The sequence below is a fragment of the Crocodylus siamensis genome, chromosome 13 (assembly GCF_052110815.1).
Source record: "Crocodylus siamensis isolate JL-2025a chromosome 13, ASM5211081v1, whole genome shotgun sequence".
Lineage (NCBI taxonomy): Eukaryota > Metazoa > Chordata > Crocodylia > Crocodylidae > Crocodylus > Crocodylus siamensis.
The window spans coordinates 21,779,458-21,799,302 of record NC_143407.1 but is presented as its reverse complement, the minus strand read 5'-3'; the positions used below and the strand labels follow the sequence as shown (position 1 = coordinate 21,799,302).

The window sequence follows — 19,845 nt, the reverse complement described above, 5'->3', positions numbered from 1 at the left end:
TCATGTTTTTCCTGAAAGGCCCCGAAAGCTCTTGGGTCCACAAGAGGAGACAAGCAGAGCTGGACTTGTTTGGCTTAGCGCACTGGAGGCAGAGAGGGCATTGCTCCAAGTACAGGGAGAGGAAAGAGTTATTTAAGCTACAGGACAAAGTTGGAGCAAGAAAAATGGGTACAAACAAGTCATGAACAAACATAGGTAGGACAGGAGCAGGTTTTGTACCAGAGCAGTAAGGCTCTGAAACAACCCTTCTATTGGGATTAGCAGTGGAGACAAACCACTTAAGATGATCTAATGTGGACCTAGATCACTTTATGAATAGGATATTCTAGCATTGCCACCTTTACAGCATGGAGCTGGACTAAATGAACCAGGAGGTTTCCTCCAGCTCTGCATGTCCAAGACTGCCAAGATGGCAGCATCCCATCCAATCACTTGATCTGATTCAGAGACTTTAGGGAAACCCTATTCAGCGGCTGACTAGTTTTGGTACTCAATGCAGCAAGCACAAAGCAGTGGGGGGAGGCTTTCTTCCAATACAATCTAACTGTCCATCAGGGACTTCTTAAGAAACAGAGTTAGAGATCACTCCAGCTTTCAAAAATGTCTCATTTCTTTCATTACTGGCATGGGAATGGGTGGAAGTCTTATCAGTTGAAGAGCAGAGGGCAGGAAATCTCATATAGCATTAGGACTTGAACAGTTACCACTTAATGAAGCAGCCCACAGGAATCACAAGGTCTCAGTGCTACTTCTAATGGTCAAAAATGACTGTGTGACCTGGGGCTCATTGCAATCTTTGCATGTCTCCCTTTCCCTCATCAGTAAAAGGAAGCTAATACATTCTTCTGAGAGCAATGGGAAGCCTTAGTTCTTCCCTGTTCGCAAAACTTGTGTGTGAAAGGCCCTTTACAAGGAACACCATGAACCAGCAGCTCATATTGCGATTACCTACAAAGGAAAAGCTGCCAAGGATGTCTGAATGTGTTTGGAGAGAGGGGAGGAAGGCAGTTTCTTCCATTTGCAGAACCCACCCAGTCATGCTGACATGGGTGCTCCTGTGAAGGAGCAAAAAATGGGCTATGGCACAAAGCTTTTATAAAGTAAAGTAATAGAGCAGAAAAGAAGCAAGAAGGTTACTGATACCGAGAACAGGGCCAAAAGCCACAGTGTTGGCCTGGCACTTTCTAAATCAGGGGTCAGCAACCCCCGGCACATGTGCCGAGCATGGCACACAAGGCCATTTTGCTTGGCACACCACTACCAGCTCAGGCTCTAAGCAGCTGCTGCCAGCCACAGAGCCCAGGCTGCACTATGGGCCGGCTGCAGCTGGGAGGCTGCAAACAGCTGCTCCGGGCTCTGACATGTCGGCACTGTGGCACCTTCCAAGGTAGACAATGTGGTTTTTTCAGCACTGCGGCCAAAAAACGTTGCCTACCCCGGTCTAAAGTGTTAGTAGGTCAGGGAAAGGGGATATAAACACAACCCACTGAGTCACTGAAGGTAGTAGGTATGGTTGGTGAACGCAGACTGGTGGGGAAATGGCGCATCCCATGGGGCGGGGGGGGGAGGTTGCAGCTGGTCAAGAGCAGGGGGGTTTCAGCTTCCCCGCTACTGGCCGGAGTACCCAGCCAGCTGCAAACGCCCCCCAGCAGCTGGCTGGGAACCCACAATAAGGAGGATTTTAGCCAATCACAGGCCAGAAGGATCAAGCGGGGTCAAATTCTAGTTCGGGACATATGATCAACTGCAGAGCAAGCCTTCCATACACACCACACCCTCTCAAGCAGCCTGACCCCATCCCAAAGTCCAAGCCACAAAATGACTTCAGAAAAAAGGCTCAGAAAAAGCAAGCCCAAAATAGAAAACTTTTGCAAAGGGAGATTCTATCTGGAATGGAATCAATTGTGGCTCTGCTGCGTGTCTAGTCTGGCTCTATCATAAATAATGCTTGTGGCATCAGAGCATAAGTAAAATAAATCAGCTCCATGCTTGTCCAACATGAACTCACTCTGCATTGCCCCCATCCCCCTCTCACTGAGCTAGATAAATTCAGCACAAGTGTCACATCACTGACTCCAGATATAATACATACATAACTGGTTCAGTGCCTTTAAAAGCACATGAAGATACAACTAGATTTGTGCTTTTTTAAAATCCTTTTGGCTGGAGTAAAGATTTGTAGAGGGTCTTTCTATTAATAAAAATGTTGTTTGTTCTTCTTTTACTCAAAACTATCAAAATGGCTTCCCTGGTTTTGCTGGAGGATTCACTGCAGTCCCAGATGCAGCTCTCTCAGACCTTAACTGAAGGAGTGTAGTTTTTTCTGCACAAACTTCTTTATGATTAACTGTTTATTAATCGTTTGAGTTGAATGGGTGTTAGCAAACGTTAATGTTTCTACCACCTGAATAAAAGCTTCCTCTTCTTCCAGCACCCACTTTTCACTTCCTAGATTCCGCAGCAGCATCTGAACTCTACTAGGTTCTCCAGGCCAGAGGATCTTAGAGATTTCCAAGTACACAAAACCTGGCTTTCTAATGTGAAAAAACAAGGGAAAGGTCCAGAGAGAGGAGCAGCATCTTCCAAGACTGCTTTATCTATCACCAAAGAAGGTATAAGCCTATGCTCACCCTTCCCTCCACTGTATCAGACCCTGGTTCTGACTATCTGTCCCACTGGCTTCATCCCCCTCCCCCGGTGAATGCCAGCTCTTAGTTTTCACTCTTTTTTTTTTTGGTAAAAAAAAAAAAAAAAGACGCAATTCTTGTTGTAAAGAACTCAGAAAGACCACAAATAAAGCAGAATGTCTGTGACACTATGGAATCTTATTTGAAGTCTCTGACGCAAGGCAGCTCTGACGCACTGTAATTACAGCGTGTTGGAAAAGACTCCATTAATCGCTCCAGCAGATTCCAGCGTACATGTATCAGTGTCCCCATGTTGAAAAATGGCAGCAGGAGCTGCTTTTATTAAAGCACTCCATCTCCCACGCCCAGAGCACATATATAAGCACCCTCTGGAGTTCTCATGAACGGATCTGTGTCATCCTGGTGCGAAGTGGCCAGTGGTGTCCCTCAGGGATCCATGCTTAGACTGGTGCTTTTCAACATCTTTATCAATGATTTGGATGGGGGAGTGAAAAGCTTGCTGGCCAAGTTCATGGATGACACCAAGTTATGGGGCGGCGTGGTCACGCCAGAAGATAGGTTGCAGATACAGACAGACCTGGACAGGCTACAGAGTTGAGCAGACTGGAACCAGATGAAGTGTAAGGTGCTCCATCTGAGCGCAAACAACACTCAACACACATACAGGCTCGGTGGGGACAGCTTGACTCGCACCACGGCCGAAAGGGACCCAGGGGTAATGATCAACAATTGCATGAATATGAGCCGTCAGTCCGATGCGGTGGCTAGCAGGGCAAATAACACGCTGGCATGCATCAAACAATGCATCTTGTGTAAAACTAAGGAAGTGATACTCATGCCATACTCAGCACTGGTGAGACTGCAGTTGGAGTACTGTGTCTAGTTCTGGGCACCGCACTTCAATAAGGACATGGAAAAACTTGACAGGGTCCAGAAAAGAGCCACCCGTATGATCAGGGACTTGCAAGACAAGCCATACGAGGAAAGGCTGAGGGACTGGGCCGCTTTAGCCTAAAGAAGTGAAGGTTGAAAGGGGACTTGATAGCAGCTTACCAGTATATCAGAGGGGTGCATCAGGAGCTCAGTGAACAACTGAGCACCCCTGGGGAAGACCAGGGCCAACGGATACAAACTCCTGGAAGGCTGCTTCAGGCTTAATACCAGGAAAAACTCCTTCACAGTCAGGGTGTCCAGACTGGGGAATAAACTCCATCCACAGGTGGTGCAGTCACCTACCCTGGAGGTTTTCAAGAGAAGACTGGACAGTCAACTTGCTGGGATCACTTGATCCCAGTTATCTTCCTGCCTACAGCAGTGGGGCTGGACCCAATGATCTGTAAGGTCCCTTCCAGCCCCTAACAATCTATGAATAATGTTTTGGTGTTTGTACACCTAACAGTGCTAACTCTGAGTGGCACCCTTAAAAAGATCTCATGACACACAAGGGTGTGGTAACATCCCAGCTGTGAATCACTGATCTCGACTCAAATGCCCACTAGGTGGTGAATGCATTCTAGGACAGAGGTAAGCAATCCCTGGCATGGGTGCCAAAGTGTGGCACATGTAGGCATTTTGCTTGGCTTGCAAGCTGCTAGGGACCCAATCCTTGTTGTGGAAGTGCAGTACTGGTCCCTTCCCCACCATCCACCTTGAGGCAAGCGTACGCTCACTAGCAACAGAACAGGCCAGGGCTCTGCAAATCCCAGTGCAGCTGCTTGCACCCTCCCTATTGACTGCTGCAAGCAAGCCAGGATCTGTGGCAGGGGCCTGCCCAAGCCTAGGACAGCTGTGGCAGGGAGCCGGGAGGCTGCAAGCAGCTGCCCTGGTGTCTGCAGAGCCCCAGCCTGGCTCATTGATAGTGGTGGGTGCACATGTACCTCAGGGTGCACAGTGGGGAAGGGGCCGAGGCTGCGCTGCCACAACAAAGATCAAGCCTCTCATGGCTCCCCTGCCATCCACCCCTGGCATGCCAACACCTTACAAGTTGAAGTTGTGAATGTTTTTGACACTGCCCAAAAACGTTGCTGACCCCTTGTTCTAGGACATTAGCTACTGTTCCATCAAAGCACTTGCTGTGTTTTATACTCAATTAGATGACATACCTGACACCATTTGATATGGGCTGTCCTGTGCTGGGGCCTCCCATGCTGGCAGGCTGAGGCAATGCCCATGCACCAAGTGTGTTCAGTCTTGAGGTTGACCTCGATCCAGACAACGCTGGCTTGTTATAGGGCACGAAGCCAAGACCGGAAGAACTTACTGCTGTTGTCCTACTTGAAACCTGAGGTACACCTGAGGAGCTGGGTAGGTTTATGGAGTGCCGATACCGCGTAGTGATAGGACCAGTCCCACTATTCAACAAACACTGCTGGCAAGAGCAAGCCGTGCTCGTGTGAAGAGGTCCTGTGGCAGCAGTCACTGGATAAGGAGTGTCCAAGCGCCTCTGGATGCTCCGGCGGTAGAGGGTGGTCTTGTTGGTCTGGACTTGGGATATTAAATTGATGTCATAGTTGTAGCCTAGGGGCCCAAGGTCCACATGTTGATGGCCACTGGAATAGGCTTGTTCCAGGAACACACAGACATTCATCTCATATGGCGACCAGCCACCCTCATCGTTTTGCCACTCCCAGATGACCCCCTGCCCAGCAGCGGAGTCCTGAGGAAAGAGGTGTCTACGGACTGCTCGCATCGTCCCTGTATTAGGAGAAAACACAGATAAAGCCAGAAGATAAGTAAAGAAAACTTGAAGACTTGGCAACTTAGTAACTACAGAGACTTGACATAAGCACCCAAGGGAATTAAGCACCCAAACCCTATTAGCCGTCTTGGGAAACTGAATCTACCACGCCACCAAAAATCATGATGAAGGACAACGAGACTTTTTTTGACTGACAAAAGGCTGCCACCCAAGACTTGCTGTGCGCATCAGATGTGGTCTTCTAAAAGTTGATTTATATGGAGACATGCACTGAAATGACCTCTTGGCTCAGCACAGCAAAGCAGTTTTTTTTTAGTTTTATATGTTGTCAATAGAGAGTTAAAGGGAGAGGCAGAAGCCAACCTGGGAAAGCAGCTTTGGAAAGTCTAGAGAAAGCAGCTGTTCATACAAAGGGAAGAGGAACAAAACCAGAGCTGCTGGCTAAAGGGCTATTTTAAAACAGCAGTGGGAGCTCAGAGCTGAAATCTGCTCAGGTACCAAAAGCTCTGCTTCCTGGTTGCTCTCTGCAGCTGGGAACAGACAGAATTAAGCTGAGAAGTACATTCCTCTTTGTTACTTTTACCTTTTTCTAGGCATTAATGAGGGGAAAGCAGCCAACAAACAGGAGAAATTAAACCTCGACAAAATGTCTGCCAGCACCAGAGACCAAACAGCTTCTTCTCCTCCTGGGAAAATCTCCAGCTCTTTTAGGAGATCAAGGCATGAAAATCTCTAATGCTAGTGGGTGTGAGGATGCAAACAGATGAAGACCAGGAATGTGTCAAAAAAGGATCCAGGAAGAAGGCTTTTCACAGAATCTAACATGCACATAGGAACACTTCTAAAAGCATCGTGGTAGCTCAGGACCCCAAGTTTCATTATCCAAGGTGACTTGAGACTTGTTTATGCAGCAGTCAGAGAAATGTCGGCAGTCTCCATCTGCACAGAAGTATCATATCGTTGCCTGCAGCTAATGGAGTCGAGCATGAAATTTAATTATACTTAACACCCAGCAAGTGTATTTAGGAGGAGCAAGATAAATTAGCCTACAATGAGCATCATGCTGGTGTATCTAGGCTACCAGTGGTACCTAAACAAACTTATTTAAGCTAGGTCAGGTATCTACACTACCATGCAGCCCAGATGTATCTTAAGGCACTTAGATGATGAAAGTCACTGGAACTTGGGATGAAATTACACCATATACTTAAACCATACTAATGGCACTTAATATGTGAAGGTCCATGTTTTAAAGCTCATTGACTCATACTAAGTGTCCTTGAGAACTCAAGTTATGCTGCTTCAGACGAAGGTTAACTCTTAGCAGTGCTACCTAGCTCACGTTAGGGCAACTTCAGGCTGCTCCACAGAGATAGAATAAGCAATTTGTAGTCCTCCAGCACCACTCTGAACTCTTGCCTGCCACCCCTGACCAGGGACAGAGCCTAAGATTGGTATCCTGGATCCTAGCCATCACCCCCTCTTAATGGTAAATCAAAGGTGCTCAACCTCTAGCCTGTGATGCTGTGTCAAGTGGCCTGTGGGAGTCCCCATGGTCTGGATATTTGGCAGATGGGGAGTGGTGCCAAATCTCCAGACACATGGGGAGCCCCAAGCCCTGTGCACTGGATCCAGCATCCAGTCCCAGCATGCAGGGCCAAGTGGAGGTGGCACCAGGCCTCAGTGTTCGCTCCCCATGTGGGTGGGCTGTTAGGGGGAGGCTCTGGGCCCCTGGAAACCAATCTTAACATGCAGGAGGCAGGATGGGGTTATGCTAGGCCCCAAAGCCTAAATCTGGCCTGCAGACAGGCCCCATACCACTCATCTGGCCCACGGAGCCACAAGGTTGAGCACCAGTGGTATTAACACTTAACATGCCACTGTTCACAGCATGTTCTAACTTAATCCTTGCTTAACAAGCCATGGATTTAGTATGGTTTACGTGTAACATAGAGGGCATTTTTACATATGTTCCTGATACAGTGCTGGAAGCAGGTGTATTAGTGGTACAGCATGCGTCAGTGCTGAGAAAATACTGGCAGTGCGTTGAACTAAAGTACACTGAACGTGTTTTAGTTTAAAGCACACCACCGCCATTTTCTCAGTGCTGATGTGCGCTGTGCCACTAATACACACGATGCTCGTCGATTTATGTGCTCGAGCAGACTCAATTAATCATGTCTGCTCTGATGCGTTGTTGAAGCAGACTCCCCACGTATGTGCAAGTGCTGTAATTTCTTGTTTAGACTCAGGTCCCAGTAACACTCAGTTTCCTCCTGTGTATCTACTTTGAAGACAGAATTTGGTGCTTTTGAAAATATTACTTTTAGTTGCATGGGCAAGATGCATCTTCCTATTTTTTACTGTACTTTGTTGATTTTGGGATAGTGCTTATTTGGTTATAATATACCAACAAGACCCTGCACAGAAATGCAGAACTGTTCTGGTGACTCATGGTAACCAGACCAAGTCGATCCAATTTATTCTTCAAAGCTAGAACAAAGTCTGAGAAGTTCTTGCAGGTAAAAGAGCTAAAAGAATGGGAATAAGAGGGTTTACATGAAATTGCCCACAATGCTCAAGCTAAAGTTTGCATGTGTAAATACAGCAGACTTCACTTATATGTATACTAAAGAAAGGCACCATGGCTTCACTGCATTACAAAATGCTGGCCCCAGGTCCTTGCCTGCTCCTCACACTGTAGCAAACACTAGCTATCTGCATATCAGCTAAGTGTTAGGCAAGAGCACAGTCACACTGTTTACAATACTTTGTAACCCGAGATACTCTATTTACTGGTAACTGCATCATTGGTAAAATTGACTAGGAGCCATCAAATTCAAAGTTTCTACAGCAACCTTGAACTAACTAGGTCCAGGCAATTTCAAATGGTTATTTGGAGGTGCTCTGAGAAACAAAGAGCCTTAATGAGGCAGGAAAAGGCAGTTGCTCTATTTAAAAAACAGTGCTTACATTGGCAGGGTCCAAGTGCACATCCTTTCTTCAGTCCCCAGGCTAAAACAACTATATATATATATAGTTATATCACAAAGCCCTGACTTCAAATAATGGGGGGGAGGGCACTCACAGATCCACAGTCCCTTTCATTCAAGAAATCAGAGATGTTTCCTTTGGCATCTCCAAATGAATAACGGTGGATGTCAAGGCAAGTATTACATTGGAGATAGATCACGCTAGAGTGACTAGAGCTACCCAGTTCAATACTCTCCCTACATAGCATCCACTTCTGCCCCTGGAGAAGACAGGCTACTGGGCTAGATGGACCATTTGTCTGACTTACGTTCTTAAGAATTTATGTTCTTTTCAACCATTAAACCTCATGACTCCTACCTCCCCCACCCCACCCCCACCCCCAGTAAAGTAGACAGGTATTCTATCCCTTCTACAGATGGGGAAACTTAGACATGAATCAATGAAAGCAAGACTTTTCAGTGAATCAAAAACAGGACTAGACCAGAAAGAACTTAGGGGTTCTCTAGTGCTCCAACTCCTGAATGACACTGCCCAGCACCAACCTCACTAACTTGGGGGGGGAGGAATGGGATTCCCAGATACTTTAAAACACTGTCCCCAACAAATAGGGCCTCAGGAACACATCTGATCATAGCTCTGTGCTCAGGACCACATATTTTAGATGCTAGATATATGGCTTTGATGGCATAGTAAAATACTGCTTCAAAAGGCAGTACCTCCTTAGTGGAAAAGTATTCAAGGAACACTGTTTATTTTACAATCCTGAGAGTGCTGAAACTCTCAGCAGCACCAGAAAATGTGGGAAATGCTACTTAAAAGCTACTGAAAGCAGAGGAGTTACGGCAACTTCTCCAGTGCTGGACCCAAAACCAGGCTGGACTCTGCTAAGTCAAATCTGGGGTTTAGGAATTCTTGTGGGCCAGATTCTCAGGTGGCATAATGCAGTGTAAATGAGCTCAGAGGACTGATACCAGCTGGGAAAAAAGAAAAAAAAAAAAATCAGAGCACACGGCTGAAAGTAGGCTGTACCCACAACTTCCCAGCTGGTCTCTGCAAATTAACATCTAGTATATGGGAATCTACTGCATGGCACACAGGTGAAGGAATGTATGGGGAGGAAGCCAGAGATGGGATTACAACCTGGAGGCTGGTAAAAACCAAGGGTTTAGGGAGGACAGAGCAAGCCCATCCCTAACAGAGTTTCAACCATGTTAGCTAAAACAGTCCACCATAAGGTCCTAGTGGTGGGAAGGGCTGCTGTGGCTCAGCTGGGGTTAGCAGTCAAATCCAATGGTCTAGCAGCCTATAAGGAACACAGAGTATGAGGTGATGGGGCAAAGGGTAACTAGCCTGCAAAGAACAGAGCTGCAGTCCCTTGTAACCAACACTGGGAAGAGGTGGCTTTTGGCATCAGCATTGTGGAAATCCTCCAGCAGTCCTTCTTATCTTGCCCTAATGCTGCTGCTGCCTGCACGCCAACTCCTGAAGCCGGCTTATGATTACTTTCTAGCTAATCTGCCCCGGCTAGCAGCTGTGACTTGCTCCTAATCCAGCATGTGGAATCCGCCTCTGCAGCTGTCACTACACTTGAGCGGACATGCTGGGCCCGTGACCACTGGCTTCCTGTTATTCTCCTAGTTTCCTTTGAAAAGCCTGCTTTTGGGTCTCACAGCTAATGGGAAGGCAATGGCCCACTTTTTTCCTAGAAGAGTTTCCAGCAGAGGGTTTTTCACCTCCAGCACGTTCTGAAGGTCAGTCTGAAGGTCACCTGATCACTTAGAAAGGTTGAGAGGCAAGGAGGCTCACACACAGAAACTGGGCTTTGACTCAAACAAGGACAGGAGAAAATAAGAGGTAAAAGCATAAAGAGCACAGAAAAATGCAAAACAGAGCATGTAGCTTTGTGGGGCAAGTAACATATCAGATACCTCCAGCCCTGGCAGTACCCAGTTGGAATCCCAGCAGGGTCCTTTTAAATTTAGCACATCAGCCCTTCACAAACATTTTATCCTGCTGGGGAGACTTTCAGGTACAATTCTCTACCCTGAACTAGCTGTTGCAACATTAAAGACACCATCCCACAGTGACAAAACTCCAGGGACCACGGCCAACATCATCACTCCCCTACCCTAGTGGCTCCACCCCACAGGAAGCAGAGACATTTCAGTGGTGCTGCAACAATATAGTTTGCAGAGTGCTTTGGAATCCACTGAAGTGAAAGGGATCTGAGAGATTCGAGACAACAGATGGCACCAGTAGGTGTTTTCATGATTCAGGGTCAGACCATCCTTCTGCTGAGGAAGAATATTCTGTTTATAGGTTGGCTTGAAGGACAGAACTGTTCAATGCCCCTTCTCCAGGCTGCTCACAAAATTAGGCTGCTCTACATTAAGAACTGGACCCACTGCTGAGTGCTGTGAACAGTGACTCATTGCAATGTTGGCACAAATTCTCAGTAGCAATTCAATCCCACTGGCTGTAACTACAGTCAGAAATAGGTGGGTGTGAGTGGGTTTGGAGAGAACTGGCTACCAGTTAGAGCAAGGTTTGAGTCAGGGTATCTGGGTTCAATTCATAACTACACCACTAAGACAGCAATGGAAAGAAGCAGCCACAGTGACCCCTGCCAGAGAATTCTGAGCATCACCCAAACAGGGATGTCCGTGGCCTAAGAAAGCTTGGTACCAAGCCAGTTAGGGCCTTACAGATCTCACTCACTCCACATGACCTGCTAAGGAAGGACCTCACTCAGGACACCTCCTTAGATACACTTCCTCGCTAGGCCCAGCCCAGTCGTAGCTCAGTGACTAATGTTAGAGTTATAAAGCATAACTATGACCCAGGCCTGTTCCTGTGCAGGCTGTGCTGGTGTCTGTAACCATCAGACAGCTGATCAATCAGATGCAGTTGTCAAAAAGATTAGAAAGTAGGAGTCCTTTTCCAGGACCTTCAAAGTAAATTTGAGGTGCTGCATTAAGCTCCATCCCATGCTGTGAGGAAGGCATTACCCCATCCTATGGATGTGGAAACAGAGGCACAGAAAGGCTCCCATTTCCAAAAGCAGTAATTTATTGTGGGTGTCCAGAACAAGATCTAATTTTCCAGAGGTAAGCAGACACTTAGCAGCTCTCAGGGTGCAGGGAAACACAATGGACCCAAATTGTCTAAGGGTAATTATCTCAACTGAACAGATGTTAAACCACTGGGTTGAGTGACCTCAGGGGCAGAAACTGGGAACAGAACCCAGGCCTCCTGGCTCTTAACCCTGTACCTTACACACAATGGCTAACCTATCGGCCTTCCTGGGAGACAGAGAAAACCCCAGGAGAATGAGTGCAAGCAGGCAGCTTTCTACATCACTCTGGGGATCAGGTGTTGGACAGAATCCTGCATGGGGTGCAGAGCCAAGCCCAAACAGCTGGTGCTACAGTCCAAGGGAACAGGGCACTCAAACCACAGCATTTTAATCATAAAGGAGTCCTTTTTATACAGTTCTTCTTGAGTGTGGGTGTGGGTGGGGTGAGGGAGGAAAAGGAGAGCCCTTTGCAAGATCCTGACCCTACAGTCATGTAAGCACAAGCTCCCACTAATGAACTCATTGATTTCCTAAGAGGACAGGACTTGCATGTAGCCAGGCAAGAGATCTTTTACCCGTGTCCTGCCGGAACTGCATCAGGCTTGAGATATCGATGACGTACGGGGCCAACATGGCATCTGCATGGCCCAAGGGGATGCTATTGTTAGCAGGCCCTGGCCCCAAGCGCTTCCCCTTCTGCTGAGAGGCCTGGAAAGACTGTTCGATGTAGCTGCACACGCTCCCTTGGTATGGTCTCCACTTGCCAAATTCATCCTGCCACTCCCACACTGCCACGGCACCAGGGCTGGCACCCCCTGGCACAGGAGCGGAGAGTCCCGATGGTGCTGCTGCCATTGTTCAAGGTCTTACGCTAAAAGCGAGAAGAGCCAGGGAGGTTGACTGGACAGCCCTCAAACCATCCTCTCCAATGGCATCTGTCAGGCCTGCAGAGAGAAGCAAAGACAAGATATGCAAAGTTAAGGAGAGCACTCCAGGGCTGGAAGCAAGGGAATGGGAGAAACCCTGTTAAACGGGGGAAGGTCTGAAGTCAGAGGGTCACGGTGCTGAACGATTCCAGAGGCTATGACAGCGGCAAAGCTAGTAAGGTTCAGAACCAACAGGTGAAATGCAGCTGTGGGTGCTGCTTCAACCCTTTTGCCAACCCTGGTGGTTTTACAACCAAGCCCTTCCTCTCCACAGCCCCCAGACTTCTAAATTACAGAAGGTCTCTGAAGCAAACACTCTTGGCACTATATGCCACCAAGCACATTGCTGGTGCTTACATAAACAGGTAAAAGGTTCCCAATTTCTGCTTTTCCTTATTTACTTTGCAGTACATTCACAGGCTCAGATCTCAACTCAGAGCCCCCACCAGATCAGCCCTGCAGAGAGGTCTGACACCAGACCAGAACCTGTGAGCAAGACCCTGTACACATGTATCACCAAAAGCATCCCTGCAGCATAGGGAGAACTCTGTCTGTTAATATACAATGCAATTCACAGAGCAAGTCCTCCAGAATGACACAGACACTTGGGAGCAAATGCTGGGGTTATGGGAGAGCAGGGCCCACTTAAGTCACAGTACAGTCATCTGCTGTCTGGAAGATGTTTCCCATGACAGCTGCTTTATTGAGAGGCTTGAGTGTCTCAGCAGCATCTGTCGGAGGCAGGCAACATCAGGAGAGACATCGCTTTAGGATGGAGGAAGAGCCGCTGCTGCAGGTGACACATCCACCAATCAGGTCTGGCTCGTTATTTCAGACTAATCAGAATGGAAGACTAAGGCCACCTCTTGTCTGCATTCCCCAAAGGAGAGCTGTGCTATATGGGGAAGAAAGATAACATCCTTGGTGAAGCCCACATGGGTGACTCATGAACAAGTCCTAGCCCTCTTACCTTGGAATCACTGGTAGCAAATGAAATTCCTTCAGAGCGCTGTATGCTAAAAAAGTTCTTGCCCCAGGAATGAGACACGGGTAGCTGGCAATAGCACATCATGCACCAGGGCTGGGTATTCTACTGCGTGGGATCACAGATCACATGAACAAACCCCAGAAACAAAACCCAACACCTACCTCTTGCTAATTCTTTTTACACTGGGTTTCGCACAAGCACCTGGCAATGCTGCTCTGATAAGACGACTGTCATTGTTTCCAAACGAAATTCAAACTGACCTAGCTCAGAGCATGCCTGCAGAGTTTCCCATGCAAGGCTGGTGCACAGCATATGCCCTGCACTCCCCCTAACTAAGGGTTTCTTGCTTGCCACATACTATACCATTAACTCTAAGAACCAGCAGCAAAGCAGGCTGACAGTGGGAGGCTTTGCCTCTGTGACGGAGGCATCGCACCACTTGTTTTTGTTCCTTTTAAAAATATAGTGGCAAAAGAAGGGAAAGAACAATCAAAGCAGAAATAGATCTACTTACATGTCCTCCTTACCCTGTCATCTCCCTCAAAGCACTAATGCCCAAGTGATGTCAGCCTGTTACCTGGTGCACAATACAATCCTGGCTCACAATTGGCTGAAAATGATCAGGTAGGTAGGTACCACTTACTTCTTAGAGGGCTAACAATGCTTTGAGTTTGGGACCCACATTAGTCAATCGGCTCAAGCATGCAAATTAGAGCATCCTGACTGGCTGCAGACAACTTCTGTGTCAATATACATTCACTGCCCAGGAGGTACTGGATCCTGTTTCCTGAACTCAGAATCCAACCCTTTAAAAGGGAGGAGGGTCTCAACCTATGCCAAAGTGTGCATCTGGATGAAACTCGAGCCTGCAGCTGTTTGGAAGGATTGTGAAACAATCCATGTGTGTTCCAGGGCCCAGCAAAACACTATGGTAACCTAAAGATGGAACTGAGGACAGTTCTCTTAAAAAACCAGAAACGTTTAGAAACCTGGAAATTCAAAATTAAGGTCACTCACACCTCCTTAACTCTGACCCTGGCCTCCAGCCTACTTCATGAAAGATGGAAGCAGTTTGCAACAGGGTGTGGTAAGAACCTTAAGAAGTTTGTGGTCTCAATATGCGATATATCCACTGTATTAGCATCAGGCACCAGTGGCAACTAAGAATAATGATGCACATATCAATGAGTTTGCACGCTCATCTACAACATGGCACCATGCATCTCCCATGATCTTCTGTACTTGTGTGTCAAGTATTTAATTCTGAATCCAGTCCTGGTGAGATCTACAGCCTCAGACACCGCAGTTACATAGCAGCACAAACTCTCACAGCCTGCTACCTTCTGTTACTCACAGTACTTTTAATCAGCGATTCTGAATCAGGACGATATGGCCACCCTCCTCCCCAATCCAGTGCCCTGCGTCTGTCCCAATGGTGCCCACAGCTGCTCCTATGAGGACTGCTGTCTTGTCCCTGCTGCTCTCACCATGCACCAGTTAGATCAGTGGTTCTTAACATTTTGTTAGCCTCAAGGCAGCCTTCCATATCTTTTCCGAATTTAAACTGTAGCCACAAAATTCAGAAAAGTTATGGAGGGAGGTCTTGAGGCTAAGAAGACTGAGAATCACAGTCTTCAACTGCAGGAAATGGCTGTGCTACCACAGTGTCAAGCACAGTGAAGTCCTCTCCTTGCCAGCAGATCCTAACACATGTAAAAAAACCAAATGTTCAAACCTGAAATGTTTACATTTGAGTTTGTTCTTCATGATTTATGCTGCTTGATTGTTAGCTTGGGCCCGGTTCCTGAATTCAGCTCTGCCTGTCCCTTGTGACTTAACTGGGCCTTGTGTGAGGACTAATCCACATGGATTTAATTGTGAGATTTGGAGAAGTGAAGGAAGAAAATAGTCTTTGCAAATTTCACCTATGTTTCTACTCATATTCACCTCTGCCTTCCCAAGCTGGAGCAAGGCATTGCTGGGCTGGAGATCACAAGGCTGTAGGAGAAAACCATTTCTAGTCTATGAAAATCTTTCTACTTAAAACCTCTCAACTGCAGCTCTAACATCCAGATGACAGAGTCCCTTTAAGTTTCTGCCAGTGCTAATAAAAACTAAATGGCACAGCAGTATGCACCACAAGCAAAAAAGAAAAAGCCACGGGAACCCTTGATCTGGGCTGTGATTGCAGGCTGTCTTCAAATCCCAACATAAAGGACAGTCTTACAATACGTGAGCCGTTTGAACATGTTATTCAAACAGGAGAGCACCCAGCAAAGAACCGTCAGGCAATAACAACACATTCAGGAAATGGGAGGTCCACAAACAAGGGGCTACAGATAATCACCATGAAGGGATTACATTTGAATTAAGAGACTGCTTTGGCTATGCTAAGTTAGTGGGCTCTCAGGCATCAAGGATTGGCAGCGTAGGTGCATTATACCACTGTGGGTACCCTGTACCTGCTGCAGTTCCAAAATCCCAAAGGGAAGAGCAAGGTCATAAGGTTTAACAAACACCACTGCAAAGCTAATGCAATTTTAGGTTCATTCTGTTTTGAGAATGCAGAAATCCCAGAGCAATCATCAACCCTTGCTCAGAGCAGGCTAGGGGGAGGAGAGGGTACAGCTGCAGAGCATCCTTGGGCCCCTTTTCTGTTCCTGGGCCCCACAGGCCAAAGCAGACCCTGTCAGATCTCCAATTAAGCAGCACAGTGAAACTTACTAGAATCACATCAGTTCCAGGCAGCCCCGCTGCATCAGGGCAGGCTATACAGCCTCTCTCCATCATCCCCACATCAGCTTTTACTAGAGCCAAAAACTACCTCTTAGAAATACATGTATTCCTGACTCGGGGTTCAGAGCAAGCCAGGGGCTGCCCCAGTCACCTGGTTAGGAATTCACAGATGAGAAAGAAAGAAAGACCAATCAAAAACTCGCTCTGGCCTAAGTGTCAGGAGAGCTGGGTTCAAGTCACTCAGAAAACAAAACAGAAGCACTGAAACAGAGTGAAACATACCCTCTAGATCAGTGATTCTCAACCTTTCTAGACTCTAGGCACACACTGATAGCCTGAAGACACCGCTCAGAAAATGCCAGCTCTTTGTATTCACACTTTCTTTGACTACAGAGAAATAATCGAGCAATCATTTCTGAGTTCTGTTGCAAAGAACTCCAAAAAAACACAACAGGTCAGAATACCTGTGTTTGCCTTGTGAGTCACGTTTGTACACCTACCAGCACTAATACTGTGCGGCACCCTGTGGCACCTTTGAAAGGATCTCAAGGCACCCCACAGGTGCTGTGGTACCCTGTTGAAAATCACTGCTCTAGGTAAAGCCAATTTCAGCCATGACCCTACACAGAAATTCAGAGGCAAAACAAGTTGGGGGTGATGCTGTCATTTGTTCCAGGAAGTGTGCAAATGGAAGATGAATTTACCCACTTGTGCATGAACTTAATATTCCTGGCAAGATACAGGAAAAGACTGGGCTAGAAGGAAATCAACAACTTGCTAAGTCACAAGAATTAACAGAGCCAAAAGATAGAATAGCACCCATCCAGACCCAGGAGTGGCATTATGTCAGTGACTATAAGGTAACAAGTCCCCGCACCTAGTGCAACAGAGAAATCAAATGAATAGGTTTCTTTCTGGTTTTTGCAGCCAGATTTCAACATGCTTTAGGATGAGTCAGAAGTCCAACTCCCATAGGCAGCCTGAGCTTTTGTGTCATCCAACTCGCATCAAATCTTGTCACCTTCCATTACAACATACGCCAGTTTGAAGCCCCGCAAGACACGGGGAGATATAAATGAGACATGGCATGCCACAAATGAGGACACATCACAAGAGATAAACAATACACAGCATTGCTCACATCTGCCGGCATAAATACCATCAAGAAGTTACGATCATCTACAGATCTATCTACAAGGTTCTTTTACAGTGCCAGTCTCAGTCTGACAAGTCAAAAAGAGTTTAAGGAAGTCATGCAGATCTATGTGAATGCTAACAGAAGAATTAACAACTGCCAAGTAAAAGCAGGGGAAGGTCTCACCCAGCCTGATATGAGAGATTAGAGAACCACAAATTCTATTTCGGGACCTTGCAATTACTGTACTTGCAATCTTCACTTCATAATCTGTAGGCAAGTGGATTTGAGATCAGCAGAATGATTTTGCAGCATTAAAGACTTCCTACCATCAGCAATTTATAAACTACAGGAGCTTTAATCAAGATAAGGGACCCCCTGGACAGAGCCCTTTAGGAAAACAGCTGTCAGTTATGATTTAGAGAGATGACAGATAAAGAACGGTCTGTTTCTACAGATGGAGAAATTGAAGCACAGAGCAGTAATGTGACCTGCCTATGATCTCAAAGAAAACAATAGCAAAGCCAAAAATTGAACTCAGTAATTCAGTCTGAAGTTGGTACTTTAACAAACAGGCCTCTTCCCACCACTTTCCACTTTAACCCCAATGGAAGTAAGTGTGATGAATATTTTCTTAAGGTGTTGCTCAAATACAAAGTTAGGGAAGACTGCAGTAAAAACTCCAAGCAGAAGGGACTGTTTGTTCAAAGGCAAACAGCAAGAACCTAAAAGCAAACCAGACCATAGGCAAAACTGAAACTGATACTGCTCAGACAAAGGCCATCAGTGTAAACTACTAAAAGTAAAAAATGGATTGTCAATTCAAGCAGTTTAGGAGACCCAATAACTCTTAGCCACAGCAGGAAGGAAATCCAATTAAAAAATTTCCAGTGGCCCATTAAAGAATCCTAATCAAGAAACCATAATACCTTGAAGGCAGGCACCGCAGTTAAGTGTCAAGGCACACAATTACCTAGGGAGACTGGCCCAAAGTTCAAATACTAACCTGGGAACTTGGGTTCAAGTCCTTGCTTAGTGCTGGGTGACCCTAAATAAGTCACTGCATCTCTCTGCCTCAGCTTCCCACCAGTAAAATGGGGGTAAGAGCACTGCTCTACCTCATGAGACTACACCAGAGATTAGGAAGTGATTGCATACTATGACAAGAATACACAAACTTACTGCCAATTCCTAGAGAAGCAGCTCAGACTCCAGCCCCTGCAACCAGACCCACAAACAGGCAGATCCATTCTGGGTCCAGATGCAGGTTCAGAGCCAGGGGTCGGATCCTGCTGACCATACCAGATGCAGTGTTTATCGCCATAAACAGTCCCCTTGTGGCCTACAAGACAACTCCCAGAGCGTGACCGCACTGAACAGGTTTGCTGCTTTGCTGGCTGGGGATGTGAAAACATCGCACCACTAACGAACAAGTTGCACCGGCATTTCTCGCAGTCCAGACCAGGACCTTGGTAACCAGTGTTCACAGGCTCCAATCCCGAAGATGCGAGAGAGAAATTCCTTAAAGCTGAGACAAAGGACACGCTTCAGGAGCCTCCAGGTCACCAGGCTCTGGGTTTTCCAGGAGCACGAGTCTCACCGCACCTCGGGGCATTTGGACCGCGAGAAGCCCGCGTCGCTCCCGAGAGCGGATCCGGGTGCCACTGGCCCAGCTGCTCCGACCCGCCAAGAGCACTGGAGCCGGTGAGGATGCAGTAAAACTCCCCGCTCGTGTCGAGGCCTCAATCCCCATCCAGAGGGAGGCGGACGGCCACGCTGACACCGGCTCCGGGGCCTTGTGCGGCCGCCGCGGAGAGGCACGGGCACGGCTTAGGGCGACCACGGCCCCGGGCTCCCGCGGGAAGGGGTGGGGAGGGGCTCCCAGAAAGCAGCAGGGGACTGGAGGCTGCCGGGACCGCCGCGGCCCCACACCCGCCCGCTCCCCTCCCGGCCCGGCCCGGGACCCAGGCTCACCGTGGCGGCGCGTCTCCTCGGGCGGCGGCGAGCGCAACTGGGCAACGACTTCCCGGCGCAGCCCGGCGAGGCCCAGTACGCATGCGCCCCGCGCGAGGCATGCTGGGGGTTGTAGTCGCGGGGGCGGGTACTGCGGGGGGCGGGGCGGGCAGGGGGCGTGGGGAGGCTCGTGGTGTTTCTCCACGTGGCCCTCGGCGCCGGGGCCTCAGCTCCTGTAGCAACTTCTCCGCACCTCCCATCTCGTGGGCTCACTCTCTGGTTTCAGAGTATTTATCATCATCTCTTCTCTTTCTTTGTCTGCCCCTTTTAATGGAGAGAGAGTTGCTGTCTGCGCGGCTGCATTTCGAGAGGCGGCTCTGATCAAAGCTGCTTCGCCCAGTGACATCGTGGTGGATTAGATTGTGGGATCAAGACATAACAATGGGAACAACCTGTTACAGGGATGACTAGCAAGGCTGAGGAAGGTGATTGAAGAGGGGCATTTTAGGACCTGAGACTTCCAGCAGGGAAACACACACATTCTTGTAAAGAAAACAGTGTTTATGCATCGGTGCCTCAAAGAAGATTCATTGATGCAGGTTAATCCTGAATTCATGTTCTGTTTTCTGTGGTGCTATTGGTTCTTGAACCCTCAGACATCAAACAAGCCTAAGAAGTCTGAACCAGAATC

General features: G+C 47.6%; 1 protein-coding gene across 12 annotated transcripts in view; it reads right to left on the bottom strand.

Moving 5' to 3' along the window:
* Positions 1–19,290, bottom strand: part of DTX2 (deltex E3 ubiquitin ligase 2) — a 69,458-nt gene extending 50,168 nt beyond the window's left edge. For 11 of the 12 annotated variants that reach the window (XM_090026399.1, XM_090026397.1, XM_090026400.1 and 8 more), the window contains exons 1-3: positions 19,176–19,290; positions 11,992–12,360; positions 4,751–5,342 (exon numbers count right to left, since the gene is read on the bottom strand). In XM_090026399.1, the coding sequence (XP_089882525.1) occupies positions 4,751–5,342; positions 11,992–12,271 (872 nt within the window). In that variant the 5' untranslated portion in view covers positions 12,272–12,360; positions 19,176–19,290. Of the gene's footprint in view, positions 1–4,750; positions 5,343–11,991; positions 12,361–18,383; positions 18,603–19,175 lie in introns of those variants that run through there. The other variant, XM_090026398.1, reaches the window with a different exon arrangement.
* Between the last annotated feature and the right edge of the window lie 555 nt (positions 19,291–19,845).